This window comes from Rhinopithecus roxellana, chromosome 8, assembly GCF_007565055.1.
Source record: "Rhinopithecus roxellana isolate Shanxi Qingling chromosome 8, ASM756505v1, whole genome shotgun sequence".
Lineage (NCBI taxonomy): Eukaryota > Metazoa > Chordata > Mammalia > Primates > Cercopithecidae > Rhinopithecus > Rhinopithecus roxellana.
In genome coordinates, this window is record NC_044556.1 from 27,258,982 (window position 1) to 27,286,413 (window position 27,432).

The window sequence follows — 27,432 nt, forward strand, 5'->3', positions numbered from 1 at the left end:
AAGAATGTGGAAATGTCTCTTGACACTCTAAAGTTCCCAAATGTGTTTTCGAATTAAAATGTCAGTGCACCAGGCCCAAGGCTAATACTGTAGTTGACTACAAAGATAATTATTAAAGTGAGATCCTTCGAGTGTATCTACTCCACTGACCTAAAGAATAAAGTCACTGCACAGAATGATGTACTATTATACAGTGATGCTTCGCTTACATGTTTCCACTTTATTATAGCTAGAAACATCCAAATCATAAGGGAACAAGAAACAAATGAGGCTTTTGTATTTTATAAAATCATATAATAAGAAGCATGCAGAGACTTAAAAGCATACTGTAAGCCAAATATTCTTTAGAAATATGTGTGCAAATGCAGAAAAATATTTTACTTAAATAGGTACAATGTAATTTGCTTAACAGTATTTAGGAAAGCATCGATTTCTTTAAATACTTTTAATTCTGAGCATATTGTTGTATATTGCTTTTTTTAAATTAAATGACTTATACAAAAAGAAATTAGTCAGGAACACAGTATTGATACATGTGAAAAAAATAACTTCTAGGGTTTCATATAAAAATTGTCCCTTCAACAGGATAAATGAGGGCTTTGGAGATACAAAACTTGATGTCAGTAAAAGTAACAGTCTCGGATATGAAGGCCTTTCGTCTTCAGAGAGATCCAAAAGCCTGATGACATTTGGCTAGTCTTTAATGGGTTTATAGATAGATTAGGTGATCTATGCATAATATCTTCAAAGTCTTCATCTTGATCCCTTCAATAGGAGAACTATGTTGAAGAGTTCCCTTCAATATGAGAACTATGTTGAAGAGTTACATTATCTTTAGTGCATCTCTTAATACTAATAAAAAATTATCTTAAATGGCATTTAGTAGATACAGATATACTTATTTTTATCTGACAAATCCAGGAAACAATTATTTATATTACATTGTATTGTGTCAGTTAAAAAAAAATGTGTCTAGGCTAAGTTCTCACTGAATTAAAATGATTTTCAATAATTCATACATGCATATATTTATTATTGCTAGTATTTCAGATTAAAAGTTAAATTATTAGTGAATCTTGTCCTCTACTAAAATCCTCAATACGTTTTTGTTTATATAAAAATCAACCTAGAAGGAGCACATGGAGTGCTACGTTTCTTCTATTTGCCAAGTTATTTTTCTATCCTTCGTGATGTTCAACGACCCACCTGGATTATCACCACCCTCCCACTAAGTACGGTCCAAAGATTTTCATAAACACAGTAATCATGTAACTTTTGGTTCTTAAAGAATATTAAACATCCAAAGGTGGTGTTCTTTTTGCCTTAAAGGAATGTGGAAATGACACCCTAAAGTGGGATCTTGCTATATTACAGAGAAAGTAGTATGTAATGTTTACTTTAAAAATTTTTTATTTCAGTAGATTTTAGGGGAACAGGTGGTGTTTGGTTACATGAGTAAGTTCTTTAGTGGTGATGTCTGGGATTTTGATACAACCATCACCCAAGCAGTGTGTAATGTTTACTTTTAAAAGCAAATTAAAACATTTCAAAGAAAAAAAAAACAATATTTGCAAACAGTTAAAATGTGAGTCATTTTAAGGGTTAGCTTATACACAGACACTGTTTCAGAAATATTACAAATAATTTAATGAACACATACCAAGAAATCGGACAGTTCGGCGCACCAGCGGGTTTATATAGCAACAGTCTCCAGTTAAAATAGTTTTTTCCTGGTTTTCAAAATCCCTTGTGGCTAGTTGTAGGCAAAAGACAGCAGTTTCTCCAACTATTATCTTGAAAGAAAATAAAAGATTAAGGAATATTAGAATTTAACCAGTATAAATGTAAAATACTTTCATTTTAAAAAGGTAAAATGGAGCTCTTTTGAATGGTAACAATCTCAATGTAAAACGGAGCCATAATCGATTTCCTAGATCCTTTGATTACAGCCTTTCCCTATGTATGTAAACCACATTTTTCTCATATTGAAAAATTATGAGCAAAAATAGACAACATTTTTTGTTTTCTAAAAGTCTTAATTAAAAAAATAAAACATACAAAAGATATGTAAGGAAGTACTCATTTATTTTTGGTGTGTAATTAAGCTCCATGTTTTATTTTTTTAAGTTACTATCTTATTTAAATTTGACTCTGCTACAGAATTCACAACAGATTCTCCATGCAAATATTTTTTAAAGCGTCGGATATACACATACTAATTTAAAATCATATTAATACTTTTATAAATGAGAAAAAATAAATCTGCACATGTTTGACCTTGAGAGCCTCCTGTTCTGACACATTACTAGGACTTGTCATAATTAATATACTACTTATACTTTAGTATAAATGTTATTTTGATCTTCATTAAAACCATATGAAACTACGAACAGCATCCTACCCTTTTTACAAGTAAAGAAACACCAAGACTTAGAAGACAAGTGAGTTGCCCAAGTGCTGGCAACAGGAACAAAGTTCTGTTACAGATGCTTTGCTCTACTCCGCTGACTTATTAAAGGACCTGGCTATCTTACATTGGTATTTGTACCATTGGTTGTGATTTTTACACATGGTCCTCAAAATCACCTAGTAAGGTATTACAGCAAGTATTATTATTCCATTTTACAAAAGAGGAAATGGAGATTTAGGGAGTTTAAATAATGTGTTCCTTTTAAGGCCAGTCAGAAGCCAAGCAGAAATTTCTGACTATTTAATACTGTGAACAACAGCACGAGAAATAAGATTAAGAGAAAAAGAAACTGGAGCTAACAGTGTGTCAACTAATTTGTCATTGTGAAGTTTGCTTTTATTATGTCTTGTCAAGCTTAATTAACATGTTATACAGGGAGTCTCTGACATTCCCTGGGGAAACGCTTTTGGGGTCTCTATGAAAAGTAGTATCTATGATTACAAGATATTCAAAATAGAAAGAGTGAGGCAGAGAAGGAGGTTACAGGAGATTAGGTGTTTGACCTACTTTTACCCCAGTGTGAACAGAAGATTATGAGACATTTCTTCATTTTCATCCTTCTTTCTACCCCCTTTTCCTCTTTTCTTACTATACTTCTTTTTCCCAGTAGCCCAGGGTTCAATGTTAAATCAGAAGACGTTGAGTGGAACTAAATTAAGAGAGACTAGTCTTGCCTATTTGGTGAGACTGGATTGAGCTGGAAGAGAGAAGAACTTCCAACTTCCTCCTTAATTTTAACTCTGGCATTGGTGAAGTAGAGTGGATGTGTGATGAAACAGTTCATCCAGCCAAAGGATGCACAAGAATTATTTTTCATGAGTATCTGAAGAATCTGACAAGTAGATGAACTGTGTGTTTGATACCTTATCTCTCTTTCTGAATAACTTTTTTCTCATGTCCTACCTCCTCTTCATTGCACCTTGAAAGAAATTACCATGATGATGTTTTCTGGGTTTTCAGATTCAACTTCTTCTGGGTCTGTTTTACCACAGAATGTTCCAAACTCTAACAAAGCATCATCCACTCCACTTCATGATCTGACCGGCTGTGCACATGATGGCTGTGCTCTCAGCCTCCTATTCTCCACTGCAGCTTCCACTGGGTCTCCATCCCCAGGCAGGCCCCACTCCATGGTACACTGAACCCCAACCCAGGCTAACATGCTAAACTCCCTAGAATGTAGTAGATACCCAATCATTCTTATTTAATGCATAAAGGCATCACATTTTCAAGAAACTCTCAGCTTCAACAGATCAGAATGTCCTAGTCTGCTATTAACCTTTTGCCTGACTTCTAATAACCAACTTCGGGCTTGCTCCTGTGATGAAGGATCTATCCTGTACCTAGTTCCTAAAACCGGAGCCTGTATATGAAGTCCTTGACTTGATAATTCTTTTTAGTTACCAGGGTCTTAACAGACCAAGAACTGCCTTGTTGGGGCCACCTTTCCCGGGGCTCTCTTCCCAGTGGCTTTCTAACTGACCTCTTGCTTGCCTGCATCTCAGCACATTTCACATTGCTGAATTTCCGATTTGTGTCCTGGGCATTTCTGTCAGAACAGTTTCTCAGTCACTGTCAGTTGGCTGCTACTATAAGAAACACACTTGAACTATGTTAAGCAAAATAGTAAGTTTATTCTAGAGTTAGTTTCCTCAGAATTGAAGGGCAGGGAGCTTGGGGATTAGGCCCATGAATGGAAAGTCCTCAGGAGTCCAGGCAACAACTGTCGCCATTTCATTCTCCCTCTTTCCCTGGAGTCACACTGTCTCTCATCTCAGTTTCTCTGTGTATGCCTTTCTGCCAGCCCGTGTTCCTGATTCTGAGCATACATGATTTCCCCAATTGTCTTCAAGAAGCTTATCTTGAATTTATCAGCTCAGTTCAAGGAAACAGTTCAACTGATAAGATTTTCCAAACCTCAATTCCAAATTCCCAGGAGGTTTAGGTTGAGATAAGGCATCTCCCCCAGTCCAATGAGCCAAGGTTAAGAAGGTATGTCATGTACATGAAAATGTCACTGTGGGTAGAGAAGGCAGTTCTCAAACACAGAGTTGCTGTGCTCAGATGCCGATGTCAAACGCCTGTCCATCACATCTTGCTGGACTCCCTCCAGCCAATTCTTGGTCTAGACTAGCTCTTTCCAGCATGTTCTCTGGATACTGTATTCTGTCCACCTACTTGGACTTCATCTCCAAGGACCTACTTGGACTTCTGCTTTCCTCCAAGGGTGTGTCTAATTCATATGCCCTAGTTCTCTTTCCCCCAGAGCTCACTGTGATATCCATGGAACCGCTCATCAAAACCATATTCTCTCTTAACTTCCCCCACCCAACTTCCTGAGTTAAAACTCCAATTATGTACTGTTCTCAGATAATAATAATAATAATTATTATTATTATTTTAGATGAAGTCTCACTCTGTCACCCAGGGTGGAGTGCAGTGGCGCAATCTTGGCTCACTGCAACCTCCTCCTTCCAGGTTCAAGCAATTCTCCTGTCTCAGCCTCAGGTGGGACTATAGGCACATGCCACCACACCAGGTTAATTTTTGTATTTTTAATAGAGATTGCGTTTCACCATGTTGGCCAGGCTAGTCTCGAATTCCTGACCTCAGGTGATCCATATGCATCAGCCTCCCAACGTGCTGGGATTACAGGAGTGAGCCACTGTGCCCAGCCTGCTCTCAGATAAATTCAAATAATGAAAATAAAATAATTCTAATTATGATGAATGTATTTATGTAAATGCCTTCTGAGTTAAGGGCACGGTGCTAGACACTAACGTTTGAAGAAAGGTTTATAATCTAATGGGGTAGACACAAGCAAATTGATTAATAATGGTACAAAGTTGCACAGGCTGAGCTTTATTTGACTGGTTTGGCCAATACATGCTAGGAGAACGTTTAGGAAGAAGTGTCACTGCGTCACTGAGGGAATTTGTGGTGGCAATGAAACATGTCACTCAAATCTCCCACTGCAGAGATGTTTACAGACAGATGGCCCTGGCTGCTGCTCCTCTGGATCCAGTACTGTATCCATGCTGAGGCCACACTTCTACAGGCTCCTCCTAGCTAATGACTAAGCATGGTGGGGGTACTAAGGTGAGCTTAATCTTCTGAAACATGGGATACCTCCAACTGGCAATTTTGGTTTAAAGATTCTCCATGAGCCTGACCAAATCCTTCTTAGAGTCATGCTTCCTATACAATCCACTACCCCAGTGAGACTACCTAACCTAGTCTGAAGTGTTTCCCACCCAGTCTTCCTTCTTTCTCCCTCTCGTGCACGGAGGGGGGCAGACCTCCATCACAGTCTGAAGGCTCTCTTTGCTGTCTCTGGCTTATCCCTCAACTTCTGCTTTTCACAGATTTTTTTTCTAACAACTCTTGTACTTCTAATCTCACTTGATAATTGCTTCTAGGAGAATATAAACATACACAGCATCAAAGATAGACAGGGTGTGATCCTTACTACACTTAGAGCTTGTTATTAGATAAATGTAGAGAATTCAAAAACAACTCCAACTAGAAAGTATTTGGAGAGAAGGAGGTAACCTTTCTCCTATTAGCTCTCAGCTTGACCTCAACAGAGGCTAAAGTAGATTGAGTTTGCCTTGAAGGCAGAGGCACAGCAGGTAGCATTTGGTAAATGTTAACCACTGTCATAACTGTTGAAAAAATTATTGGCAACAAGAGCATCATTAACAATATATATGTAATTGCATGCAGTTTATATTTCTATTAATAATTGATATTCATATCTATTCTTTCTTCCTAAGTTTAACACACTACTAGGCACGAAGTAGGGAATTTTCATTTTCTACTGTCCTATATATCCGCCCTTATGACTAATTTAATACCAGGTCATATTGACTCTAATGCATATATTTCTCTTTTTCCTCTTGAATTTAATCAGAGACTCTGGTCAGTGAGTTACAGACCTAAGTTTTATATTATCTGGTATTTTATTTTGGCTCTCTTTTCCTGACAGAAGCTCTCCTTAGGAGGACTTCATTCCTCCTAAGACTTTACCAACCTCTGCTCCACTAAGGAATCCCCGATCTTCATATTTCCCCTAAACCCCAGATGCAGGTCTCCATCCACCTATTAAACAGCAACATCTCAACATGCTTATATCTACCTATTGGAAGGCCATACAGCCTTTACACCCAAAATAAAATCCATGTGTTCCTCCTAATCGTCCATGTCACCATCTCAATTAATCCATTCAGTTTCTACTTGGACTCAAGCTAAAACTCTCATTCATACATTTACGTATCATGCTGATACCTCCAGTTCCCTCATTTGTCTCTTTTTATCAATTGCTCTTATTTATATTATTTTTAATTGACACAAAATTATATACATTTATGGTGTGCAACATAATGTTGTGAAATACGTATACATCATGTAACGGTTAAATCAAGCTTATTTAACATATGCATTACCTCACATAATTAGCATTTTTGTGGTGAAAACACTTAGAATCTACTCTGTTAACAATTTTTAAGTTTACAGCACATTCTTATTAACTATAGTCACTATGATGTACAAGAGATCTTATTTCTTCTAACTGAATCTCCATCAATTGCTAAATCCTGTTGATTATATACCTTAACTCTATTTCAAATAAGACCACTTTTATCACTACCTCCATTTTAAAATCCAGTCCCTCTTCACTTTTTTCCTGCATTAAAGGATACGCAGAACTTGCATTTGTGCTTCCATTTTCTCTGCTCTTCAAACTGTTACTGTCGGATTGGTCTATTGAAAGCAAATTTTGTATAATCCAAATTTTCCTTTCTTTTTCTGGAAACAGGGTCTCCCTCTGTCACCCAGGCTGGAGTGCAGTGGTGCAATTACGGCTCACTGCAACCTTGAATTTCTAGACTCAAGCCATCCCCCCACCTCAGCCTCCTGGGTAGCTAAGACTAACTATTAGAGGTATGTGCCACTACGCCCAATTAATTTCTTTTATTTTTTATTTTTAGTTTATGTAGAGATGAGGTCTTGCTATGTTGCTGGTCTTGAACTCCTGGCCTGAAGTGACCCTCCCAAAGCACTGGGATTACAGGCATGAGCCACCACACCCAGCCCCACATTTTCTATTTACAATTTTCAGTGTGTCCTCATAGCTTGTGGATTAACTAAAATTTCATAAGAGATCATTTATTGCTTAGCCTAAACCTATCTTTTACAGTTTCCGCAATTCCTACATAGTCTTCAGACACTCTGTGCTCTAGTCACAGCTAAGCATTTTCATTCTCCAACATATCCAGTATTTCCATACATCCAGGTTTCTATGCTTGGTCCATGGCTTAGTATATCTTGGTAGGCAGTGCATGGTTCTGTGCTATTCTATTGCAACTTTATTTTATTCCTGGTGCAGTTCATCCTTCCCTTCTCTGTGTTCCAATGGGACGCTGTACATTTATTATGATAATTTCCGTATGCTTTTATAAGTATCAGTAACATCTGTGTCTTCCACTCAGTTGAGAGCTTTTCTGAGGTATGGATTGCATAACATTTATCTTTAAGCTTCTACTATTATAGCACAGTGACTGACAATAAATGTGAACACTGTATGAATGAATAAAATGCAGTTCAATCTTCCCATCTCATAGATAAGGGAAACTACAGAGAGAGAGAGAGAGAGAGAGAGAGAGAGAGGTTGAACATGCCTGAGTCACATGGTAACCGGCACAGCCAGAGTCTGAATCCAAGTTCAGAGTTTTAGTTTGACCATAGCCTCTGGCTGGGAACTTGTGAGCCTCTCCTCAAGCTTTTCCAAGTTAAGATAGGTCAGTCTCTGCTGCTCACTTACAGGTCACACACTGGAGTCCTACCACATTCCTAGCATCTTTACAGTTTCAAAAGGTAGGAGATGGGGCATAAAGCACCTCAGAAGGACTTCTGGACTCCTCTGGTGTCCAGGTATAAGAGAGTTGAGTATAGAAAAAAATATTTTCCTGATCCTATTAACGTACAAGCCAGTCTTCCAACAAACACCAAAAACATTTACATCGTCCTTTCTAACCCCGTTGTAATTTTTTGAGACACTCTTTTCACTGAAATGTCTTCATGTCTTCTTTGCATATCCTTGGCTCTTAGGTGCCACTGAGGATCTGGTGTTTTGGTCGTTTTCTCACCTTTATTAAGAATGGATTCTTAATTCTGGAATCATGGGCTACCATTTTCACTGATTCCCAAAGCAGCCCTGGGGCAAAGAGCATAAATGGTTTGCTTTCCCCACTGGGAGTGGGAAATATGAGGTTTCAAGGTCACAGAAGCCAGAGATAGAGATGCTAAAAGCTTTGTCATGTCATAATTTTCTTTGATAAAACTTCCTTTCTTCTGTGAACTAACCAATGAAAGCTGTTTCTAGACAGAGTTGAGAGGATGGATGGTATTAACTGAGATCGACTGAGAAGCAGCATGGTCCCTCCTCCCTCCCACAGGCACCAACTGTCTATAGAGCAGGAGAAAGAAGCAGAACCTTGGGGAGGACACCTGTGGTCCCGGTGGGAAGGATCAACTGGCCTCCCATGGATCAGCCTTTCACGGAGGTGATCCTCCCCCACCTCAGCAAAAACTCTCCACTGCCTGGGACATGAAAGAAAAAGGAGCAGAAAAAGGACTCTGCTGGTAGACAGAGGGCAAGCGGGCACAGTAAGTGCAGAGCTGTCAACCCTCACCCTGTTTCTCTTACATCTGCCTTCCAAATCCCCTCATCTGGGCCCACTAAACTCAACCATCCCTCCTCCTCCTCTGCCAAGAGAAGCAAAGCACCTGCCTGTTCCCAGTTGTACAAGAAGCCCTCAAACAACTTCCAGGGAAGATGAGTAACTGTTTGTAGTCCTTATCAATCTGACATGGAATGTGATGAGATGCCCACCAAGGGCTCAGAAACTAATACTGAAGAGCTTTCACTGCTTTATTCAGTTATTTTGGAAGCAGGCTCTTGTTCTGCTGCCCAGGCTGTAGTGCCATGGTGCAATCTCGCCTCACTGCAGCCTCAACTTCCTGGACTCAAATAATCCCCCCGCCTCAGCCTTCCAAGTAGATGAGACTACAGGCATGTGCCACTATGCCCAGCTAATTTTTGATTTTTTTTTTTTTTTTTGGTAGAGATAGGATTTCATTACGTTGCCCAGGCTGGTCTTGAATTCTTGGGCTTATGCGATCCGCCTACCTCAGCCTCCCAAAGTGCTGGGATTACAGGCATGAACCAGCACACCTGGCCTCACTACTTTATGCATTCAGAGCTGGGTCTGAGCAATCTGTGGTGTTTCTTAGTCACAGTCCCATCCTTATTGTAATCTGACAGTCCATCTCATTGGGAGGAAGAGTTCTGCTCCTGTACCCCAACCTGATAGAAGCCCTGCACCTCACTGACAGATCATCTCAAACTTGAGTATTACATTCCTTATTGCACTCCATCTCCTTGCTGGACATTACATTATGCTTTATTGATCTCAGTGTTGAACATTATGAAGCTCCTCAAATCTTGCCCTGCCCAACAAGCTGGATCTACACACTGTCTGTCCCTTCCTAATGACTCAACTAAGTCTCCATCCTGTCTTTGAGGACAGGTCTGGTATCCAGCCTTACTTTTTTTCTTTTTTTCTTTTTTATCAATTACCTTCTTTGGTAATGAGTAAAAAGTCCCATTCTGCTGATGAATAGCAACCTACAAGAATGCAAGTGTGAATCATAAATGTCTCCAGGATGCACACATCACTTTGTTCTCATACCTTAACCTTTGTTATGCATAGGCCAACTTTGTTATCTACAGTCCTTGATGACAAAATACTGAAGTTTTACTAGGAAGGGAAAAATTGGTGTAGGTTTTCATCAAATGTCAAACTCCAAATAGCTCTATGTTTTCATTTATAAGTACACAATTAGAAATTCCTCTCCCCTCTAACTGGTGGTGACTCAAAGATATTCACGCATCCATTTGAAATTGGTACAAGAAAGCCATTTCAGATGTAATGCAGCAAAACAGAAGTTATGTAATCAGTGTGATAGTATTTGGCATGCGTTTCACATCCTTCAGAGAGGTGTGAAATAATATCCAAAAAGCAAAATTAATCCACAGAAGTACACTTATGGGACACACCTAAACTTTAAACTCTGAAGGTGGGAATCCAGTGAAATGTGGGGTTTTATTTGTTACAGAAGCTGGAACTTGCTAATTTCCCTGTTTTTAAAAAGAGACAGAACAAGTCTCAGTCTCAGGGTCTTTTGCAGAAAACAATGCCTGGCTAGAATTTTTAAAACAATGTAGACTTTCTGTATTCATTTCACGGTTCCCTTCTGCTTATCAAGTGATACTGGTTTTCCATTTGTAGTAATAATAAAATGTGTTCTTTTATAATAATTTGTTAGTAAAGTGAACTGATTTTAAGAAAAAATGAATGCTACCTGAGTTGGTATGCAGCTATGATGTAAGGCATGAAGGTGATGTCCTGAGAGGAAAATTTGGGAAACATTTAACATATAATAAAAGCTCATTTACACTGTTGATGTACATAGGGCCTAGGTTTTAGGCACTGTTCTAAGTGCTTTCCAAATACTGGCTAATTTAATCTTCAAAGCAATCTGATGAGGTAGGTGCTATTATTGAAATCCAGTTACAGAAAAAGAAAATAAAGAATAAAGTAACCTATATATGTTACTAGGCATGGTTATAATTGTGGGGATGTGGCAACCAGGAAACTCTAATACTCTGGGAAGAGGGCAGTTTAAGGGAAGTGGAGGGACAAAGGCTGCTTAGATGGAAGGATATGAAGTCAAGAATTGGATTTGATCCTTTGAATTGTGGATTTGATCCGTTGAGTTAAGATTCACAGTTTTTGGAGATCCCTGTAAAATGTAGATACCAGAGGATAAGAAACATGAAGCTACCATCCCAACCACTGGGTGGGATGAGCTTATTAACTCACTTTTCAATTGGGAAAGATATGTGTCTATTTTGAGAGCTCTACAGACAGTAGCTCTCAAATGTGGTCCCCGAACCAACAGTATCGGCAATCTGGGAGCTTGACAGAAATGCCCCACCCCTACTGACTCAAGAACTCAGAGGGTGGGGTCTGGCCATGCATTTCAACAAGCCCTCTAAGCTCTGTAAGATATTTCAAGGGGTCTAAAGCTCCTTTTTATTACGTTGTAAATTTGTCAAGAATATGTTAAAAGGGATTTTTAGATACTGATTCAAACAAATAATTATTATGTACTAGTACTGTGCAAAGAGCTATTCTAGGTATTGCAATAAAAGGGTGTGATTATAGAAAGAGAGGTTAAATAAATCCTAAAGTAAAAATGAATCCAACACTCTCACTTTCTAGCTATTTTAAGTGAGATGTGAAGAAATGAACCATCCTGAGAAGGATGGCTCACTTAATCAATGCTCAGCACCCAGGAAGGCCACTCCCATCCTGTCTGTGAGTCTACTGCATGGCCCTGCATGGCCCACTGTGTTTAAAACGGGGAGGTCATCAAAGAAACTCATAACTTCGCTTGCACTTACTTATGCATGTGCCACATGTAAAAATACTAGTAGAAAAATGAAGAAGGGATGAGATTAGGGGTAAGTGATGATTGAGAACTGAGTGTACACCTCACCAAAACTTGCACAAAAAGAGACTCAGTGCTCCTTTTTGAAACAATCTGGCAGAAAGGTATCTAATCTTTCTCAGCCTCATGTAAGTGGCGTAATCAATATTAACCCTCCAGGACCTGAGAACTTGAGAGTATAGGATGGAAATGTACTGCCTGGAATCTCTGTCTCAAGCACTGAAAAATGACAAATGTTTGTCCCTCCAAGGCAGTACAGTGAGTCTGAACTCAAGAGCCAGAATGCATGGGGGTGAGTGTTGGCTTTACCTCTTATTAGCTGAATGACCTTAATTAAGTCATATAACTTCCCTTCACTTCAATGTTATCATATACAAAATGGAAACAACAGAAATAATGCCATCAAGGGGCTGTTGTGAGGTTATTGTTATAACATTCATAGTAAAGGGGCTGGCACAGAATAAGCACTATGTAAATTTTAGTCATTATTAGGTAGCCCTGAGGGCTCTTTCCAAGTCGTATCTGTGATGGATTAGTGTTTGTTTTAAGGGAGTAAAGGAGTCTGGGATGCCCAGAATAGGGTAATAGAGTTGTCTGATAATTTGGGATAAAGTAAAAGTCCTGTCACTAATCTTTCACCGCACATGTAGATGCAGGATCAGTGGGAAGATAGAGAAAAAGGAGATTCAGTCTGCTGAACAAGAACACCAAGATTCACACGCTACGAGCATTCTTTTTAAACGACAAGAAGCTGGTGAAACCATTAACAAACACTTCCCTAGCTAAAGCAAATGCTGCTGACTAAACTTTACATGATGTTTATGCTTTGCCCAACCACTCACATAAATGTAGCAAACATAAGCTCTAAGAAAAATGAATGATAAGAGTACTGTAATATAAACTCATGTTATATACTTACAGTTTGCTTTTAATTTTAACATATAAAGTCAATGTCTCCATGTTCACAGATCTACTGTTGGCCAGTACTGTTATAATGTACCTATCATTCCTCAAAAGAGCAAGCTTATAATTAATAAAAAATTAGTATATAGGTTATTAGTAAGATTTCCAGTTTTTCTAAAATACCCATTAGAATTATTTTCCCCTCTTATGAACAATAAAAAAGCAACATGATAAAATTTAAATACTCTCTTGGACTTTGAGATGATGGACATTTTAGAAATAAACCTTTGAAGCACAAGCAAAATTTAACTGTTCCCTAGGTCAATGTTTCTCAAATAATATTTATGTAGCAGGATGTTAAGTGATATTTTCTAGCCAAAAAAAATTCTGGTGAAAAAACATCAGCTAAAACCTTACTTGTTCATCAAGATTCATAAATTATATTACTAGGCATTATATGCCTGTTTCAAAATATTTCATGTACTCCATAAATATATAAACCTACTATGTACCCACAAAAGTGAAAAAAATAAATTTAAAAATAACGTTAAAAGATTCATAATTTCCAGCAGCCGCATGATGGCATTATTTTATTGTGTTCAGCATATAGAAAAGGACACAATGGCACAGAAAGATTATATGACTTATGTAAGGTCATTCAGCTAATAAGGTACAAAGCCAGACCCAATCCCATGTAGTCTAGTTTTGGAGTTCAACTTGACATTATAATATTTTATTATTTTGCTTTATGTTAGGAAGAAAAGTCTAGCAGCTTAAGCTTCCTCACATGACATTCTGAATTTATGAGTATACTTTCCTCCCAACTACTTTTCTTGTATGAATCAAAAGCATGACAATCTGTTAAAGAAAATTGTTAACTTTATTGTCCAGTGTTTTCCAAACTTATTTGAGCTTAGAAATATATATTCTACAGACAATCCTAAATATCTGGTAGAACTTGGGGCCCAGAAACACTATAGGGAATAGGCAAAAGCAAAAGTCTTCTTCTTTTCTAGAGGACAGAAGCTTAGACTGAGGAAAGACAGTGTAGTGTAGCTACGATATGATAAAGAAAAGAATCAGAGGTCTTCAGAAGGCAAAAGTAAGGCTGAGAAATGCCGTCTTTAGAAAGTAACAAACTCATTCACCACTTCCCTGGTTATTAGAAAAAGAAGAGCGGGAACTTTAAAACGAACGAGAACAAATATTACTTCACACAATGGGATAGAAAAAATATGATTCTAAAAGTCAACCCAGGTAGGAAACTAAAAAGACATTTAAGTAGAGTTTTCAGATTTATGTGCAGCAGAAGTGGCTAGGGGAGCATATAAGGATTTACCTGATCTTTCAGATCTATGGCTTAGAAGAATAACATTCTTTTTCTTATAGTATGGAAGACCTATACTTTTCCTCACTAGATTTCCTTGGAGTGTCTCTGACAACTGTATCTGGGGAGAATTATCCCAGACCTGAATCAGTGGGGTGGCTCTTTGCCAATGTCTGGTAGCAGACAGTAAATCCTACCTCTTTTTCTTTTTCTCTTTCTCTCTTCCTCTCTTTCTCCTTCCTTCCTTCCTTCCTTCCTTCCTTCCTTCCTTCCTTCCTTCCTTCCTTCCTTCCTTCCTTCCTTCCTTCCTTCCTTCCTTCCTTCCTTCCTTTCTTTCTTTTTCTTTCTTTCCCCTCTCTTTTCTTTTTTTTGCTAATTCAGAAAAATCTATGTTGCTATGTGGTTGAGATGTCCTCAGTTCCAAAATACATGTTTCTGTTGTACAATGGGACTGCATTATTAGTGGTCACCTGTAAGTGCCCTCCTGCTGCATTCAGAGAATATATATTCAATTGACTAAACTGTGATACTCTGAGTTACACTCTCCTTTTCATGAAAATAGGCTTTTGAGGTGACAGCTCTGCCTAGGAAAGCAGAAACAGTATTCCTTGCAATTTCAAATTCATCATACAGATCATTCCCTTGAGGCCATCTTCTTCTGGTTTTCTTGGCTTTCATCTCTCCCATCTTTAAACAGACTGCCAGAACAAATGTCTTTTAAGGCCACTTATTTTTTGCTGAAAAAAGGACTAGACATTTGAAGGACTTTATTTTTAAAACGCTTTTCACAGGAAGAGTAAATGTTGATTACATAGGAAATCCTTCTATTTTACCAAGCCATTAAAAATGTTTGATGAGAATACACAAAGAAAAGCATGATTGAAACCCAAAAATAAATGAATGAGTCTTGGAACATAAACTCATTTTGCAGTCTGGTCTCATTTGTGCTTGGGATAAATGCAGCTTTGCAGCTTACTGTTCACGTGTACCAGGAAAAGGTGCGATTATAATTTAAATGTGAAACCCTAACAGCTTGGAATGGGCTGAATTTATTATGCAAGCCAATTTAAGGGTTTCCAATACACAATGGGAAATATATTTAGAAAACAGATTATTATTCCAAATGTCTTTAATTTCAGTTTATAATATATATGTATAAATGTTTTTATTATACAGATTCATAAATATATTCCCTTTCCTTGTCATTTTAAAAAGCGACAAATAACATTTACCCTACACCAAGTACTGTTTTTTTTGTTTTTTTTTTTTGAGACGGAGTCTCGCTCTGTCGCCCAGGCTGGAGTGCAGTGGCCGGATCTCAGCTCACTGCAAGCTCCCCCTCCCGGGTTTACGCCATTCTCCCGCCTCAGCCTCCGGAGTAGCTGGGACTACAGGTGCCCGCCACCTTGCCCGGCTAGTTTTTTGTATTTTTTAGTAGAGACGAGGTTTCACCGTGTTCGCCAGGATGGTCTCGATCTTCTGACCTCGTGATCCGCCCATCTCGGCCTCCCAAAGTGCTGGGATTACAGGCTTGAGCCACCGCGCCCGGCCTGACCAAGTACTGTTATAAACATCTTACATACATTAATTTGACTCGGTCCTCACAACTACCTTATGAGGTCGACATTATCACCTCATTTTACAGGTAAGGAAACTGAGGCACAAAGAGGTTAAGTAATTTTCCCAGGGTCTCACAGGTATTAAATGACAGACCTGACAGTCTGACTTCAATTTTAATATTATATTCATCATAAGAGATTCTTGTAGGAATGGAGTCAAAGCACTTTATGAGATACATATTAACCTACTTTATCACTCAATGTCAAACTTGACATTATAATATTTTATTATTTTGTTTTATTTTAGGAAGAAAAGTTAAAACTTTTTATCTGAACTTCTGCACTTATAATTTCTTTCAATAAGCATTTCTGCATAAGGCATCAAAATGCTTGACAAACCAATAAGATGCTCTAATAAACAGTGACATTTATTCAAATGAGGAGTAGAGAACAAAGTCTGTATTGGTGGGCATTGTGATGAGGCCTGGAATGTTCATTTCTGCAGTGTTTTCCCAGACTACTACATCGTATTTTTAGAAGCAGCCTGCTACTCCAAAATGTCTTTTGAAATATTGGTGATGGGGCAGTTTGGTGAGACGTGAAGAAAATAACATGATTTCAGATAATATTAACAGGAAGTTCATTTATGAAAAATAAACTTCGAGAAGAGTTATACATTCATATTACTTCTCAAAACAATAATGATTATATATTTATTTGTAGATGTTGCATAGCATAGCAGAAGCCCATAGAAGTGGTGTGTAAGTCTTCCTATTGATTCTAAATGTTAAGGAAAAAAAAGTATGACTACACTATCTCTTTCACATATAACTTACTCAGTTTTTATCCGATTTCCCCTCCCTTCAAGATTCAGATTAGCATTTCCACTTTTTTTTTAACTCTGAGATAGGAATCCTTGACTTTTATACTTGTGAGGCAATCTGTCTTATCTAGCCCCTTCATCCTTCAGAGTATTTGTCCAAATGTCCAAAAATCATGCACAATCTTAGATTCTGCTTTTCTACTGAGTCCTATTGTGGGCTGCTAAAATATTGAGAGTCATCGCATCCCAGCAGTTAGCATGAGTGTTGCTGAGAACATAAAATGCCAGCTGCAAGCCCCCTGGCAGCAAGGTCTATAACTCTGAGCGGCAATGCCCAGAGAAATTTTTATAAGCAGATTCTCTCTGTTCTGTTCTTTCCATTTCATTCAAAAACAGAATCAGTCTTTCTGACCCCTTCATTCTGATGAATATTTTCATGTTAAGAGTTCTCATGTTGACCCAGAGCAGGCAAGGCCCCCTCATGGTCTCCCCAATGGGACCATCTGTGTTTCTGACTGGTGACAACACTTCAGAGGCTTGAATGAGCCCCCATTTGCAGAATACAATACTAACTTCTGTGCTACATTCTCCACCTGCCACCTCTGACTTAACCATGGAGGATCATGAGTGGGGTTGGGCCTGAACCAACCCTCAATGGGAAGAAAGAATTCCTAAAGGATGTGAGAGACAAGGATCCTCATTTAGCAGCCTCTCTTCCCTAGTTCCCTTGGTACTACAAGACATTTCAAAATCACAGTTTTTGACCAATTATTTGTCACATTTCACAGCTGGCAGATATTTGAGAATTCTGTAATCCAATACCAAAAGGTGAATTTGCAATATATATTTGAAATCCTATGAACAAATACTTAGACATTGCCTCAAAAAGCAACAGAAAACAATTCTACTTAATGAGCAATTCTGAGCACAGTTTGCCGGCCAGCAGTTTTAGATGGCTATTAAAATCTCAATCAAGTTTTCTTTCAAAATCTTAATTATAATCTCCCCATATGATCTTAAGGAAAACAGTATTAAAGTGAACCTGTTATGTGCAGTACTGATACTGTTTATAGCCTATTTAACATCAATTTTTATAATTTATGATACCATTAGAATATTGAGGTAAATCAAAATTCTTAACATTCTGAAGTCAAACTAAAGCCCTATTTAATAATTATTGTTTAAACTTAAACTTATAAGTAGCAATGCTGTTGGCCTAATCAATGTTAATTATCTTTCCTTCTCAAATAGCCTTAGTTTTGTTCAGTTACCAACCTGCTTGAATGGCTATGATCTTCAGGGGAGTCAGGGCCATACTTTGCCTCAAGGGATGAATGATTTGTTGGGTCCTGATGGCCCTGATCTGGGACTAGTGTAGGCCTGGGCATGGCATGAGATTCTGCCCAATGAAGCATGAGGAGACTTCTGGTGGGGACAGATGCTTCTGAAATAGGGGTTTATTTCTTTTAAAGGGACTCACAGAATACTTTTTTTTTAAATGCTAGACATCCTTATATTTGGATGTGATGTTTAGAAAAAGGGTGGTCATTGTGCAATCATGAGAGGAGTCAGCCAAGAGTAGAACAGACACATACTGTAGCAGAGTGGACAGAGAAGAGACACCTGGATCTTTGACCTGTTGTTCAGATATTGAATTAGTCATTTCTGAGCCATCCTAACTTGACACTGCTTGTTATGTGACAGAAAAAAAATTTCCTAATTGTTTAAATATCTAAGCCACAGTTTCCTGTCATGTGCAGATGAAAGCCATTTAATCGTTACAAAGACCCTGAACCTGTGAAGTACCATAGAAGATAAAATTTAAAATATACAAATAACTATCTATAAATACAAATAACTGCAATACCATGTTGGTAAATGTAAGGACTGACAGTAGGAAGAGAATACCTTAAGTTAGGGACAGTAGGTTAAGGAGAGAGGAAGAAAGTCTTATGAAAGTTGATGTTTTCATATGGCACATGGCTTGAAAGGACAGGGTTATGCTGGTCACAAGCAAAGTTAAACAGAGTGGAGACTGGGGACTAAGACTCAGAGAAGCAACACGCGGAAGAGCTTTACAGGTAGGGTGATCATATAATTTATCATTCAAACTACTATACTTTTGAGTGTAAAATGGGAGGCTTAATAATAATGATACCAAGACAAAAGAAATAAACCAGGACTGACCCAGGCAAACCAGGACATAGGGTTGATGCAGTTATAGTGCAAAGAAGAATACAAATGAAGTCTTAGAGGAGGGGAAGTATAGAATATCCTTGAATAACAGCAAGTGGGTCCACGTGGCTGGCATGCAGACTAGATACAGGGGCCTAATGGGACATTATCCTGGGACCATGATGTAAATGGTTTGGGATCCAAGTGAGGTGCTGGTACTTAATTTTGTTCACGGTGGGAGGCCATACAATTTCTGGGCAGGGGAGGGGTGAGGTCAGACCTGTGTTGCAGGAAAATCAACCTGGAAAAAGGCAGGGGAGACTGGAGAGAGGAGGTAGAAAGCCCAGAAAGTGGCTGGTGTAGTAAATCCTTTCCGGGTAGCGAACCATGTTTAAATCAGTGGGAAAGCAAAAGGGCACATGCAAATAATGAGGAGAAAAGAGCAAAGGGAAAGGAAGGCTCCAAAGTCCATTTTTAGATCACTTACACTTGGGGAGTGGGCAATAAAGAGAAGCAAACAAGAAGGAAACAAAGCACACTGGGCAGAAGTGTCAGCAAGTCGGAAGAAAATTATCATGCCATGGAAACCAGAGGGGACAGACTTTCAAGACGGGGGTCCTTGATCAGCCACATTCAGTGTCACAAAGAAGTGAAAGAAGTAAATATTTAAGCAAGCAGGTTGTCATTGGTGACCTCTGAGAAAAAGCTTGACAGTAATGAAAGCACAAAACCTTTTCACATTGCCTTTGCCTTTCAGAAAAAATGTATTAGTTAACTCAATGGAAGGATTCTTCACACACACAGCAAACCTGACATTAGATGACTTGGCAGTGGGTTTGACTTAAACGATGAAATCAATTAGATGAGGAGTAGAAAATGGAAGAAACTCTGAAATGGATTACAGGTGCTTCATCCTATTTCATTCTTAGGTCTGTCCCACCATCTTCACTCTCTTCACAAAGTCGCAGGTGCTTAAATGTATTTCTTTTCCCTTGCTCTCTAAACTGCCTCTGATCTCTGAAAACTCCGATCTGAGGCAGGAGAGAGTTACAGAGCTACAGCCCAAGCTGTGATTCAGTATCAAGTGTCCTCTGCTAATTCAGGTTGTACATTCTGACCTATATCTGGTAACAAGATGTATGCATTATTCCTGAAATGCAATTTCTACTTTGTACCTGAATTCCATTAGCAGATCCCTATTCCTGAGCTTTCGCTTTGATCATTTACTTCGCACCTCAGTTGCTCTAAGGCTGGGACTGTCTGGGACTGTGATTCCTGTCTGTCTTACAGGCAGTGGAGTTTTGCTGCTTAACCCTATATGGTGGCTAAGGCACTGTTCTCTTACTTAGCAACAGGTTTTCTCAACACCCACCTGCTCCTAGATTCCTGGGAACTATGTTCTGCCCACCTACTAGGACAAGCCACTACTCCCCACAAGACCTCCCTGATGCAGTCTCTTTTGTAACTATTCTGTTTAGAGATCATGTTCTGTTGCAGGACCAGATGCCCAGAGAATCATTAGGAGAGTCTACCCTTCTAAGCCTTGACTGTATCCATGCCTCAAATATTTCCACACCCTAGTTCTTGCTGACTTAATTCATCTCATTGGTTTATAGAGTAGGACTCTGCCTCACCCTGTCCTGATGCATAATAGGTTTTTGTGTCCGATCTCATCTTTGCATAAAGTATTCAGGCAAGTGGTAACACTTGTAAATTGGAACCAGAGGAAAACAGATTTTGCATTGTTCTCTTCCATCGACAAAAATCACGGCATGTGATTCATGTCCTTGGAGATGTACAGGAAGCAGGGAGAAGCACTGATCCATGCATACAGATGAACTGAAGCCTTTTAAGGTTTCAGTGGAATATTTGTTGCCAGTATTTGCAGTATGAATAAAGTTGTCAATAGAAGTACAAATATAGCCTACATGTTATTTGGAGATAGCACAGCACTCACTTCTTTCAATATCTATCCAATCTGATCTGATGCCTCTGAGCTTCCCCTGATAGGAGTACTTACCGGGAAAAAGGGTCAGTTGGAACCCATACACATGAACATAATTTGTACCTTTAAGAAAAGTCAAGGAAGAGAGGGACACTTCTTGATGTCCAGCAAATCAGGATATCTGCACCCAAGCTCTACCAAACCAACAAGGAACAAATATGTCCTGTTGAGGGTAGTGGTGAACAACATATGTCAATATTCATAATCTTCTTATACAATTTTCCCACTAATGTGAGATCGTTGAGGACTTCCTTTTCATTATTGGATCCCATGCCTAGCAAGTTGCCTGGCATGTAATATACATACACTAAGAGTTTATTAATTAATATGTATGTTAAATGGACTGTGATAGAGTCAGGGCAGTTGTGGCTCCACGGAATACAGAGGCCCTGCAATCTGTAAGGCACGTGCTGAAAATGGGATCATCCTACTAAACAGAAAAAAATAAAAAAGCTAAATGACGCCATGAATAACCTTTCTCAAACAACTTTTTTTTTTTTTTTTTTTTTTTTACATATAAAACGAGCTAACAAAAGGAAGAGGGGTTGGGGAAAGAATCCACACATAGTAATGAATCTTTTCCTCCCACAGTGAGATACATGAAAGGGAAATCTGTAAAGTGCCCTGATTCAAGTTTAAGCTTCAAAAATGTTCTAATATTTTCACATCCTTCTCTATGTCCTAACATTAATGAAAAAGTGTTTTTATGAAAAAGTGATGTAAAAATGATATTTGACTCAGCACTTTGGGAGGCTGAGATGGGCGGATCATGAGGTCAGGAGATCGAGACCATCCTGGCTAACACGGTGAAACCCCGTCTCTACTAAAAAATAGGAAAAACTAGCCGGGCGAGGTGGCGGGCGCCTGTAGTCCCAGCTACTCAGGAGGCTGAGGCAGGAGAATGGCGTAAACCCGGGAGACAGAGCTTGCAGTGAGCCGAGATCGCGCCACTGCACTCCAGCCTGGGTGACAGAGTGAGACTCTGTCTCAAAAAAAAAAAAAAAAAAAAAAAAAAAAAAAGATATTTGAAACAGGTACAGTAAACCAAGTATTTGAGAAAATGGCTTTAAAAATCTATTCAGATACATCTTCTAAAGTACAGATCAAAATAGTGCATAGCAATTCAATGGTATTTCCTAAACACACAGAAAAAGTAGACTAGGAAACCAAGTTTCTTTAATTAGCAAGAAAAAAAAAATCTAGTTCTGCCCTGTTTGATGAAACCACCACTTGCCTTGAACACTTGGCGACTGAGCACCAGAAAGGTGGCTAGTCCAGATTGAGGTGTGCTGTAAGTGAAAAATTCAGACTGGATTTCGAAGACATAGTACAAAAATGATAACTTATTAATAACAATAAAAATAACTTATTAATACACGTGTATATTGATTATGTGTTAGAATATTTTGCATATATAGAGTAAAATAAATTATTAAAATTAATTTCACCTGTTTCTTTTTTTAAAATGTGGCTACTAGAAAATTTAAAATATGGTTCACATTATATTTCTATTGAACATCATGTGTCTAGATTCTCTTCTCATGTCCCCTGGCCCATCACAGCAGCAGATAATTGCTCCACAATAATAATTGCTCAATAGGTCCCAGGTTTAAAAGGAGCCAGAGTGGAGGAGAGAGCTGCATAGGTATCATGGATATAGATTTTTTGAGGCCTCTTTTGGCACGCACATCTGATTGATTTTTTAATAGAAATATAAATATGAGCAGAACTTTTAGATACATTTCATCTTGTTTCTTTATTCCAGTGACTTGGTCGTTAAAAGATAAAATTCCCTATGATGGAGACTCCACCAGGCAACTGGGCATACATCTGTGGATGGATTAAATAAATACATGTGAAACTCTAGTGTATTTGATGGGCATTTTAATCAATTGTCCTAGTATTTTTCATGTTCCTGAGTTAGATCCAGCTTAAACATGTCAATCACATCTGAGGTCTAACCTGTAACAATCCACGATCCATTATTCCCACATATTCTATGATAACTAAAACAAATAATCACAATGGAATCAACTCAAAAAATTGTTCCTTATTTTTTTCTCCCATCTTCCTGCCCCAAAGCAATGTTCTCATTGGCTCTATGAATGTATGCTAATACATCTAGAATTTCTAACCTGTTTTTCTTATTATGACTATTTGCTTATCATCTAGGATGCTAGGATGCTTAGATAATAAGCAAAAAAGACCATCATGTCTTTATTGACATAAGTTATTTGAATGCAGCAAGTTCAATACATTCTTCTTTGTGAATCACATCCCCTTAGCTGGTTCCTCATGCTGATATTTGAATATGCCTTCCTCTTGGCATGTTTTTATTCAGGTTAATTTCTCTATACGTGGTGAACCGATCTCTAACATTTTCTTGGAAGAAAGGTTTATCTTCTGGTAGAGACCTAGCCTCCGACCCAGAGAAGGCTCTTAAGGAGCATTCACATCATATATATAGTATACATATACTATAGTAAATGAGGCTTTAGAAAAGTACCTTTTCAATCAGTCTTAAAAACCAGTAACCAAAGAAAAAAAAATAATGGCATGGTAGAATATCAAGAATGCTAACTTTTTCAAAATGTCCATGCATAATCAAATCAAACTACCTCTGGTGCTATAGCTATGAAATAGACCATGAATGTGACTTTAGATATAAGTTGTAAAATCTTTTGCTTGCTCCAAATTTTGTCTGTCAAATGCAAGAGGAGAAAAGTAGAAATGATTTTTAATTCCTCTGGCATCGACACTGATTACATTCGACAATGAATTCCTGACTCTATCTTTGTATCACTAGACCTCTTCCCAGTTCCTTACATAGAGAAGAAAATCAACTAACGATTGCTAAAGAAGGAATGAAGGAAGAAAGGGAGGGAGGGATGCTACATTTTCAATTGTGTATTTCAATTGTTCAAATAGTGCTACATTTTCAATTGGTAGCTCAGCCTTTGATTTTCACACAGAATTTCCATCCCAGCTTCAATCTTCATCTTCTCCATTAATGATGGTTCGATGTTGCATTGGAATTTGTTTCTGCTACATGTAAATTATTGCTCTCTTCACTCGTTCATAACTCTCTTTCTCTTTCTACAAATTCCTCAATACTATAAAATGGACTAAGTAGAAGCTCCTTGTCTTCAGAATTCCCCATGGACCCCTGTAACACGTCTCTTGCCGTTACTGGAGAGTGATGGAAAAAGAATGAATCTTGAAGCCCGGCAAACCTGGTTTCAAATTACTTAACTTTATGCAGATTACATGATGGTTTTTAAATCTGTTTCTTCTTTTGCAAAAGGGTAATGATAATACAAAATGGTAGATCTGTTGTGAAGATTAAATCAGCTCTCCTTACCAAAAAAAATTAAGATGTTCAAAAGCACTAGCTTCTATACAATGAACACATACCATAAGGAAACTAAGAATCAATGAAGTCAAACAATTCATTCCACATTATAAGAATTAGTAGGAGAGCCAAGATTCAAACACGGGCATGTCTGATTCTAAATCACCCTCAATGAATATTAGTTATCTTTCCTTCCCAACTAAATCCAAATACACCTGACAGGATGACATGAAAACATTCTGTCATTGAATTGCTAAAACGCATGTTCTCACAGAAGCCTTCTCCATATCCTGAGTTCGAATTGATTATTTTCTTCACTGGACTACCCCAGCATTTCACCTCTACTCATTTATACCTGAAACAGTGACTGAGTACCTCCCAGGTCCCAGGCATTCTTCTAGGTACTGGAATGAATTTTTGAAAGTTTAGCGTCTCATTTAGGTTATTTCTTTATGATTTTAATGTTGACTGTAAACTTCCTGAGGTCAGAAGAGCCCTTCTAATTTATCCTCAGAGCAGTTTTCTTGTTCTTTACTCACTGCAAAGTACTTAACAAAGGTTTAAAAATGCTAGGGTTATGTTCTAATTTAAGTTTTGCTACTGTTTTGGTTGCATGACTGTGAGCAAGTGTAATTTTTAAGCCTCAGTTTTCTCATCTCTAAATGACCGTAATATCCATGCCATTTGATTATTGTGAGCTATTCTCTAAGTGATAGAGCCTATACAAATGTAAGGAGCCATGTTGTTGCTATTATAGGCATCACATTATTATTTAATATATGAATGCTAGGATGAATGTTCTGCACATGGCTTCTGTATTAGCAAATGTAAGGTCAGATTGTTTGGTTCCATATCAAGGCTTTCATAATTATATTACCTCACATCTGTTGCTCAGACTCTCCTCAGAATCAATTTCTGGTCCCAGGTTGCAGATTTCTGTCTCCTACAATGGATTTCTGGCCTTTGACTGCTGGTAATCCGATGTGCTCTGCACCCCAGATCGTGTGCCTGGGACCTCATCTCACCATGCTCTATACTTTGCCCTCTCTTGACTTTGAAGCTGATCAGCCTGCCTCATCTTACTAAGGTGTCTTTTCTCAAATTCACCACATCTTTGCTTCCTCCAAACTGCTATGATCTGCCTTAACTCTCAGCATCCTGGCTCCAGGCTGCCCTCGTTTCTATAACTCTGGCTCAGCACTGCTCTATCATGTCCAAGTGACCCCGCCCCCCCCATTAGAGCTATCGGCCTGATGCCTGCCTGCCTGCCCATAATCCAAGCAGCCATCCTTATCTTGGTCTTCCTGGTCCTAAATGCACCACTGGTTTCCGTGGCAGTCTCTATAACCAAAGCCCCCTCAGGCATCAAGGATACTCTAGGCCCTTTTTCTCTTGAAAGAAGCAACAAAATCTTGTGATCTGTCTCAATCTTCAGTTTCCTTCTTCCTATGTCCAGGTTTTCTGGCTTGACCTGCCTATATATTGCCAAAGCTTTTACTACTTTTGTTCTTCATAGTGTGTTCTCGCCATGCCATTAACACGACTGCTTTCACCTGCTTCCTTTGCGAACTTTTATGTGTTTTCTCTTTCAAACTCCTTTAAGATCTCTCTCACAAGTGAAAGAAGCCAAGACTGTAGTATATTCACATAAAACTTACGCAAATCCAATTAATCCAATCAAAGCTTATTTATGTAAAAGCCTGTCTTATGTGCTCTTTGAAGTCATTTCCCATAAATGAAAATCTTAATTAGATGACTAAATTTAGAAGGATAATGCATCTTGCAAGAAAACCAAACACATTTAATCCTTAATAGTATAAACTGGAAAAACCTGAGTTTTACCTGCCAGGAATAGTACTGTTTGACTTCACATTAATTACAATCAGTGTTTTTCTGAAAGAACCGCAGTATCATATTCTCAAAGTTATAGAGCAATATATAGGTGCTTGTGTTACACTTTAATTTCCAATTTATAATGAGAAGATTGAAGACATGTATTATACAGGTGAACACACCTGTTATGCAATTTAGAAAATGCAAGTTAAGATGACTTAATTATAGAAACAAAACATAGCAAGAGAAATAAAAATAAACTTACCAAGTTAAATTTTAATTCTACATTTCCAACACAAACTTTCATAATCGCACAAATATTTATCTTTTAGCACGTCCACGATGCAAATAATGGTTTAACGTCATGTAGTATGTTTGTGACGAAAGTTAACTTCTTAGTAACCATCTAATTAAAAATGTATTTCACAGTATTAATTTTTATTTCAAAGTGAGAAAAACCTAAAAATTCTGCAAGACACTTAGCAGCTGAGACCCATGTGCTAAATATTGCCCTAGATTCCTTAAAACTCTAAACCAATATTATATTTTTTTATCTTTAGTTTACTAAACTAAAATTGGTCACAGAAATAGAATTACTTGTATGACAGAGGTAGATTTACAAGCCCCATTTTGCAGATAAAGAAAGTGAGGGTAAGATGTTAGATTGTGTATTTTAGGTTTACCTCTTCAAGCTGGTAAAGGAATCTTGACTTCAACTTCTCAATATCATTGTAACACATTTTCGACTAAACAACTTTATATTCTGAACCTAACTACCTCTGTGCTATACACCTTCCCAGTCTAGGCATTGTTGTAGTTCCTTCAACCTACCAAGTTTTCTTCAGCCTAAACAACTTTGCATGCTGTTTGCTGGGAACACTCGTCCTTTACTTCCCTGACTAGCAACATCACCTCCTCTCAGAAACCTTCTCTTTCATGATTACCTCTTTCATTTTTTTTTCACTCCACTCCACCTCATTCCACTTTCAGTTACACATACCTCCATCAGGATTAGTTAAAATATACAAATACAGGGATCCTTTCTTCTATCTCTGACTATCTAGAACCCATGACACACACAAAGACTTCTCCAAGAAAGACTTGGTAAATGTTTTTAATAACTATATGAAGGAATGAATTACTGCTTACTGACTTAAGCATGCTTAAGCCATTGTGCTTTAACATGATTGCTAATAGGCCATTTCATTTTCAACCCATATGATAAGGTGAGAAGCTAATTTGCACTTGTTTGATATTTCACAAATTGGGAAATCCTGAATTTCAATGAATGGTATCTATAAACAATAAAATCCTAATTTTATTTTATCTGTTCTGCCTGAAGTTAATTGAAGTTGTAAGTGATTGCCTGCCCAAGCAGCACCAAATCTTCCTTTACTCATTAATGTCGT

The 27,432-nt window shown here is 38.0% G+C and overlaps 1 protein-coding gene across 2 annotated transcripts in view; it reads right to left on the reverse strand.

The window, feature by feature from the left end:
* Positions 1 to 27,432, reverse strand: part of PLPPR5 (phospholipid phosphatase related 5) — a 115,655-nt gene that overhangs the window by 65,898 nt on the left and 22,325 nt on the right. For both annotated transcript variants that reach the window (XM_010367728.2, XM_010367729.2), the window contains exon 2: positions 1,661 to 1,793. In XM_010367728.2, coding sequence (XP_010366030.1) covers positions 1,661 to 1,793 — 133 coding nt within the window. The remainder of the gene's footprint in view (positions 1 to 1,660; positions 1,794 to 27,432) is intronic.